General features: G+C 27.8%; 2 protein-coding genes across 2 annotated transcripts in view; one reads left to right on the top strand and one right to left on the bottom strand.

Annotated features, from left to right (window-relative positions):
• LOC105626678 (nucleotide exchange factor SIL1) overlaps nucleotides 1-2,405 on the top strand; it is a 4,432-nt gene extending 2,027 nt beyond the window's left edge. Inside the window, exons 2-4 of the mRNA XM_012207973.1 lie at nucleotides 487-773; nucleotides 1,308-1,573; nucleotides 1,652-2,405. Of these exons, the coding sequence (XP_012063363.1) occupies nucleotides 487-773; nucleotides 1,308-1,573; nucleotides 1,652-2,405 (1,307 nt within the window). The remainder of the gene's footprint in view (nucleotides 1-486; nucleotides 774-1,307; nucleotides 1,574-1,651) is intronic.
• A 3,770-nt stretch (nucleotides 2,406-6,175) lies between these two features.
• LOC105626677 (zinc transporter ZIP13 homolog) overlaps nucleotides 6,176-8,804 on the bottom strand; it is a 21,831-nt gene continuing 19,202 nt past the window's right edge. The window contains 2 exon segments of the mRNA XM_012207971.1: nucleotides 6,176-6,345; nucleotides 6,705-7,293. Coding sequence (XP_012063361.1) covers nucleotides 6,176-6,345; nucleotides 6,705-7,293 — 759 coding nt within the window.

Genomic DNA, 8,804 nt, shown 5'->3' with positions numbered 1-8,804 from the left:
GAGAGAGAGAGAGAATTCTGTGGTCGTCCTGTCCGAATGGTTGCCTCCAGTGATGTATGTGCGGATTGGATTACGTGGTCCAAAAAGGCACAGTCTTAAGAAATTAAATCGTTCGGGATTACATATTACAATGATTCTCTCTCTCTTTTTTTAACAAATATTAAAATTTTGTTGAAACTTTTGAGATGGATATGAATATTAGGATTATTCTATATAAATATTCAAGAAAGCTCCAAATGAGAATTGTTTAAATAATCAATAATTATGAAAGTGTATATAGCTTGTGTTTTTTTAACGAAATATGTATGATACTAAAATATATAAATAAAACTAATTTTGTCACATAAACGCATCTTAATACAAAAATTAATAATAATAGTAGATTCAATCAAATTTTTGATTAAATTATAAATATCCTAAAATTTTGTGCTAGTAAGAATAAAGATCTAATCTCTAGTAAGATTAATAAAATTTAATTTTTATCAGGAACTCCTATTCCCAAGGGACTTCACGTGAGACATAATTTTGCAACTGGAGTAACAGAGGCTAAATTGATGGATGACACAGAAGAAGATGATGAAAATACAAACCGATCTAATTCCAAGTCATTGACACTACATCCAGATAAGTCGGTTCTAGAAAACGAAGAGCCGGATTCTGTGAAAATAAAGAAAGTTTCAGAATCTTTGAATTCTTTGAAATTTCCTATCGATGAATTGAAAGCGAGATTGAAAAAACTTAAGCAAGATGAAGCAGAAATATCAAACATGAATGTAACTGTTTTTTTATTTTAAATATTTAATCTTCCGCCTTCAATTTGGGTTTTTTAGCATAAACAAAAAATTTTACTTTTAAATTTGATCCTCAAAATTTTATTCTATTTTTGCTCAAATTTTAAATTTTGTTAGATAAAGGTTTTAACATTTCAATTAAAAACTATTTAATAATGTAACAGAGGAGTTAACTGAATTTTTGAAAGCCTAGAACAATGAAAAACTTGGGATAGATATAGATCCAAATTAAGACGTAGGAAATAAAAATGTGATTACAGACAAAGAATTAAGAATTAGAAATTTGCAATTATTGGAATTTGGAATTGAAACAGATTAACACATGTTGTATCTAACAATTGCAATTATGTTTTTTTTTGTTCGTTCCATATTTTAACATATTGCATTGTCTTGATTATAAATCTAAATTATATTAATAATTGTTTACCCAAATGTAAATTATTTTTTATTACAAATTTAGGATTAACAAGTAAAAATTTAAAATTTATTATATTTTTCTTTTCTTTTTCGTTCTAGAATGGAGAAACTCGACCAAAAACTGAGAAACGTTTTAAACGTTTTTATGAAACTTTGAAAGAGGAACTTAATGCTCTTAAAGTTAATGTTACAAGCGATTCAGAATTATTAAAAAGGTTTTTCCAGAAATTTCAATCTTATAAAAGTAGTATCACTACAGGAACGTTAATTAGTATAGAGATTGAAGAAGTATTGGACATTTTAAATAATTTAGAATATCTTCTTCATCAAATAGACAATGCTAAAATATTCTCAGACATGGATGGGTAAATATGAATGAATATAATTTTTCTTGGAGATAATAATTTATCAATACAATTTTAATCAACTTTTTTTTATTGTAGGCTGACTAAGATCATATCACCATGTCTTAATGGAACTAATAATGAAATAAAATCAGAAGCATTACGCCTTCTAGGAGCAGCCGCCCAATCAAATCCAAAAGTGCAAGCTAAGGCATTAGAAAATGATTTTATTCAAAAAGTGTTGCACGTCTTGTCTACAAATAATAAAATTGAAGTAAAATCCAGATGTCTCTTTGCTCTAAGTGCCTTAATACGCCAATTTCCTGCTGCTCAGAAAGCTTGGATTGATCATGGCGGTTTGCAGTTACTTGGCAAGATTCTATACGACGATCAATTACATATACAAATGAAAGCAATGAAACTAATTAACGATTTAACAATCGAAAGACGAAACCTAGAAGAAATTCATGATGCCGAACAGCGTCAACAGAGAATGAGGGAGTATGCTATTACAGATTTTGAGTTAAAATTACTGAGGCACGATTACTGTAAACTCCTAAGCAACTTAATGGTTAAATGCTTCAAAGAAAAGTTAACTGGCCAATTTAGCATAGAAAATAATGATTTTCTCGAAGTAGTCTCAGATAGCATGATCACGATATCTCCTATTTGTAAAACCGAATTTAAGAATATTGAGCTTTTGCTTTTACCTGTTATAAATAATCTCTTACACTTTTATCAAAATCTTAATATTAAACTCACTGTGGATGAAACAGACATTTTGAAGAGTTTAATATTACTGATTGAAAGATTAAAAGAAACTATTTTTGAAGCACCTCATGATGAACTATGAATTGAAATATGAATTAATGTCTAAGGTAACTAAAAAAAATATACGAAAGTATATCAAAGACTATAAATTAAATTCCAGTCTTATGTTAATAGATATGTGCAATAGAGCATAGAGTTTACTTAATATGTATTTGTCAGTGTAAAAAGTTTTGTCAAGAGAAGAAAATTAAAATTATTGTCGTAGTAATTATTTAAAAAAATCTTGAAAAAGAGAATATTATCTGCAGATGAAGATGATTAGCTACAATTTCCAGATCCTAGGAAAAATCTAAGTATAAAAAAGTATTTTGTTATTCTGTGTTTATTCTATTTCTACTGTAAATAGATTGTCATATTTACAGGATTGATCAGTGAAAAAATGTGGTTCTCGTCTCTTGTATCCAAAGTATGAAATACTAGTCATTAGATGTCAGTTAAATTCATTATTTAATTCATTGTTTAAATGGCATAGTAGTTATATTTATAGCGATTTTTTCGTTGTAAGAGTCTTTCCTTTCTATTGGCCTATCAAACACATTAAATGTCTGTATGTTTTTCCCTTCAAGAGACGGGAACTTTTGATATTTGATTTAATCAGCTCAATTAATATTTCATGTATACCTCATAATTATGTGAGGAATAATTGAAAAATATCATTTGAAAAGTAAAACGACTGAGATACATGTACATAAAATATGTATAAGACTTTAGTTATATATCTGGCTATCACATAGCAAGTATAAATAACTTATATTTTTTGTTTTAGAAATAATTACTTAATAAATTATTTTGTACCGATTATATGCCATATTATCTGAAAGTTCCTGTAGTATATATATTTAATATAAAAGAAGTATAAAATATAAACAATCGCAGAATAGTATATTTTATTTACAAATCATAGCGAATTAGAGATTACATAGATATGAACAGTTTCATTTATATATAACTGTATGATACATAGAAAATATTTTTGTAAAAGATGTTAATTTTAACCAGTTCCCCAACTAGGGTTTCTATTTACAGGTGCAAGAAAGAGCACTCTTGTATCATGCATTTGAATGAAATAATACCTTGTTTTTTACCTGTTAAGTACAAGGGTTGCGTTATCTTTTATAATTCATAAAGTATGAACATCACGCATGATACACGAGGCTACCGAGAGAAAATTACAACAGCTAAATTCCTTCTGAAAGTTCTGCTCGTCTTTACAAATTGAAAATTTAACAAAGTTTATCCCGTAGATATATTTATCTACATTTTATATCTGAATTATATATGTCTAAATATCTAATGAAATACGAAGCTCGATCTGAAAAAGATACGCAATAGATATCTTTTATGGATATACCAATACTTAACGCAATGTATAACTATGTCTTTTGATATACTTTAATCTTAATGAAAATATATATTATCACCATGTAATTTTTCTTAATACCGATAAAGATGCAAATATATTGGAGATTTATGCATACTTTGAATTTTTCCTGGAGCTTCCTTTTTGCTGTGAATATTTATAACAAAATATAAGAATACATTGTGAATATTTAATACTAATTAGTAAAGACGTAGACGAAAGGAATATAATTAATTTCATTTTGTCTAGTCTACTCATTTAGACTTTAGTCAAAATCTTACGTCCCTACGCACGATTTTATAAGTTTTATTAAATATGGTTAGAAAGGTTGCTATATCTAAACTCGGAATTTATCAAATTTGAGAGTAAGAGAAAAAGAAAAGAGTTTGTATATTATTTTATTATAATTAAATTACATTATTTAATTTTAATTACATTACAATGAATAGAAAGGAACTTATTTAATGCCATTGTAATTTTTTTCTTCATAGCCTCTATATGTACATACATGCAATTGTTATTACATTATTAACTGATAACTAAATTAATAACTAAAATAACTATAATGTGAATTTCTGTTGCAGTATATAATTTATGACAGACACGTAAATATATGAGTTTTATCATAAAGCAATACTGATATAACCTAGTATTCTTTCTAATAAAATAATATCAATTAAAAATTTTATGATTTAAATTAAAGAATTAAAAATTTGGATAATATGAAAACAGCTTAGGTTTATAATTAACTTTATACTTGGTATTAATTATTTATGAAAATAGCTTATATTTTGAAACAAATATTCACAGCACGAAGGAAATATTAAAAAATTCAAAATATGCATAAACCTATAATATATATTATATATTCATATATATAATATATCTCAGTCATTATTACGAAAAATCATCAATACTTCAAATTAAATTAAATTTTTAACTGGTATTCAATTGTTTTATTATTAGAAAAAATTATTAGTATACAAACTGGAAAATAATATTAATATTATCTTAGCTATAACAAATTTCTATATTTATGTGTCTATAATATAAATTATATGAAATATAATAATATTTTTCATGTCATTTTGTCATAACGTGACAAGTAATTTAATTCTGACAAAATAATATACAAATTCTTTGTTTTTGCTTTCGCTTTTTTTTCTTTCTCTTTCTCGTTCCCCCTCCCCCTCTCTCTCTCGCTCACTCACTCACTCACTCACTCACCCCTTTCTTCTTCTCTTTCTCTATAATATTCACTGAAAGAATGCAATAATCTCAGACTACTATTTCATCAGTGCGTATTGAAAAATATTCTTAGTACAAAATTTTTTAGCCCTTGTTGCTTAAATGTTGTCGAAATGGAAATTGATTATCAAGAAGGAACAACAACAATAGACTCTTTTATGTATGATTTAAACAAAAATTATTTTTACTCAAAATTCAAAATCATGATAATCAAAATAAGACATAGCACTCTTGTACATGGCGTCACAAATGCCTTGATACGCGAAGTTGCGCGAGAGAAGAAGGCATAAAAAGACATAAAACGTTACTAAAACGTTAAGGCATTTGTGACGCTGCACTGTGTACAGATGGAGATAGGAATGCCTTTACATGCCTTCTTCTCACTTCTTCTCATACGTTTTTTTATACGCGTGCAACGTCACGCGTGTGTTAAGGCATTCTCCATATAGCGCAAGTCTTCTTTCATTAAATAATATAGAGAGAAAAAGTATTATATAACTTTATGGCAACTTCAAAATATTGTGTTGATACATATCGCTGTGTTGAAAAGTGATACACATAAAAAAATTAGAATTTTTTTAGATGAGAGAAAAATAACTCTGATAAGTATATATTTATATAACTATGTTAAGGGATGAAATATACTGTAGGATTGTATTAAGGTTGCAATATTCAAATTTTGAAAACTCGTAATATAATTTTAAAGATCATATTATAATTGAAAGTATGGAAGGAAAGAAACTGCATATATTCACTATTCTAATTAAAGTGTTGTTTCAATTCAGAACTGTAAAAATATTCTGTATGAAAAGTTGATAATTTTGAGACATATTTTTCTATCAACTCAGCGATAGCACATAACTGAAATTTACTATCAACATAATAGAATTTCTCTGCATAACTAATAGCGAATTCGATTGTATACACTAGTGCATAAAATTAATCGTCATACACAAATTAACATAAAGATAAGTATTTAATATAAATGTAACGAAAGAAACGAGTTAAATCGCGAAAATTCTATTAGATTTTATTGTGCTGTTTAAAATATGTATTTTATACACACACATGTATCATTTAAAATATTTATATTTTATTTTTATACTCAAATTAGATTATTGTATAACAGTTTTAATACTGCGGCAATTGAATTCGCTATAATTTTTTAATGAAATATATTTGATCTAAATAAAGATCAGTGCAGCCATGATAACAACTCCCAAAAGTAAAGCGCCAAATTGTTTCAAAGACTCTTTTATATTCGTTTCTTTTAACAAATCGGGCAGGATGGTTACTAAACCAATATGTATGAATCCTCCTGCGGTCAATGGTAATATCCAATTAGTTCTTTCCTCTGAAAAAAAAAATATAAATTTTACTCAATAAAATAAATTACTCAATAAAATAAATTATTCAATAAAATAAATTACGTAATAGATAATAGATACTATTAGTAAGATTATTTATAGTATAGAAATATTATTTCAAAAATTACTTGATACAATGAAATAAATAAAATTAATAAAATGTAATGTCAAAAATAATATCAAAATTTTTATCGTTAAGCTAATAAAAAATGCAACTATATTATTATTAGATTAATTTATCTTGCATTATTTTTATCAAGTTTTTTATGTTACAAATGTATTTTATACTTGTATTTAAAATAAATTTTATGTATTATCTTCACAAATTTTTAAAGATATTATTTACCTAAACTACCAGAAAAGGAGACGGCTGCCAAAGCACCAACGATTCCACCGCCAGCCGTGATTAACTGCGCCCGCACAGCACCCCATTTACTAAATCCACTTCGTAATAGAATAGCAAAATCGCCAACTTCATGAGGTATTTCATGCACCAAAATAGTGAACGTACTGAGGACACCTACACGGAAAGAAATTAGGAACGATCCACCCACGGATAAACCGTGAGTAAAATTGTCGAGGAAGTTCATTAAAAGATTTAGATATCCGGGAAAGGCTTTGGGATCGAAAAATTTGCGAAACAAGTCGAAGGTGAATTTCTTTGCCCATGCGGTTAAACGATTAACAATATTGTTTGGTGAGCGTACGCATGGAGAGTCAACACATGAAATCACTGATGTGAAGCCATTAGTCTTCGCGAGTTTCTTCAAGCAGTTCTTTGCCTCGTCAACCAGCGGACCATCATTAGGACATTCGCTTGCTAATGCAGATTTCATAATGTCAGCCTCTTTAAAACCATTCTTTCGTAGATCTTTGATACCATTCAGCATTTGAGCAAACTCTACTTTACTGGATTGTTTCTCCAGGAATTGTACCTATCACAGAATACATTCGGTTATTAGACAATTATATAATACGTATATAGAGGTTTTTTGGCAGAACTTTACCAGCTATACTTTAAAAACAAGAAAAAAATGTTATATAAACATAGACTCATAAATTATTTTATTGAAAAGTTATAATGAAAATACAAAAATAACAACAAATTGCTTCTTTATTCGATACTATGTAGAAATAGATTGCTTATTATAACTCCATTTCAAAATATTGTCCGTCATTACAAATATAAAACTGATACCTACGAGAAAAATAGAATCTATTGCATTATTAATTTTTTCTTGATTTTTTTAAATTACAGTAAATGCATCACGAATTTCTTTGCATTGGCTTCTGACGTGTATTAATTCGTATTTGATAAATTTTTTCTTTCTCCATAAATAAAAATCCAATCGCGCGATATAGTTGATATAGATGATTTTGGAGGCCAAAGAATTGATCCTCCTCAACCTTCCATGAAGGTAATAATTATTTAACCATTGTCGTACTGGTGCTGCATAACACTGTGCTGCACAACTATTTAATTAAATCCATAAATTTTGATAAAATAATAATGAAATATCTCCTATCAATTCTGGCTGCAATTCATTTTGTAGGAAATCCAAAAAAGTAATTAATCTATCAGTAAAAAGTAAAGGTTCGAGAGTATGATTGTTGTATATTTCCCGCTCATACATTTCATTTGAATTACTATTGAAACCCTCTCTCTGAGACACTATGATTTTCATATCTCCATTAATGGTTATTATGTATATTTAGAACTGACTCTCGTAAATATTGCTTCATGCATTCACAAAATATTTGACTGAAAATTATTATCGAGGATTGTACGTACATACCATTCACAAAAACGTATCTTCTCAGTCTGTCGGTAAAAGGTGTACAGTGGTTGTGTTATGGATATCTTTCCATCACATAGTGTTCACCAGATTATAGATCTGGATATTTGTAGTTGATATGAAGCTCGTCGAATACTTTGTCCCGAATCATTGTCAAAGACGTTTAAGATTTCTTTCAGAGCGATTTCGATTACATTGATCCATAAAATTGATGTTCTTATCTTATACTATGAAGAGCCTATTTCATGAATTCTTATGGACTGACTGATGTGATACTCTCCTTTGAGGGAATTCTCGCTGATATTCTTTTACAACAGCTACAGCATTTCCATTACAAAAATCACAAATGAAATGCATGTCATCGCATTCATGAATCTAAAAGACTCGCGGTGTGATATGATATCATACAGAGTTCTAACGCATTATTAGTTTTAACACAAAGTCAATGATTAAGTCAACGACCTCAACAAAGTAAACAATAAAATTTGTGTAAATATTCAGCAATGTATTCCTATGCTATGTCGATGAAACATCAGTCCATTATCATTTTGTATTTTTGTTATAACTTCAATAAAACATTTATGAGCTTATGTTTCTATAACATTTTTCTTGTTTTCACTTGTAGAATATGTTGGTAAAATTTTCCTAAA

This window comes from Atta cephalotes (genome assembly GCF_000143395.1).
Source record: "Atta cephalotes unplaced genomic scaffold scaffold00006, whole genome shotgun sequence".
Lineage (NCBI taxonomy): Eukaryota > Metazoa > Arthropoda > Insecta > Hymenoptera > Formicidae > Atta > Atta cephalotes.
The sequence above is the reverse complement of the archived record's forward strand: the minus strand, read 5'-3'. Positions and strand labels throughout refer to the sequence as shown.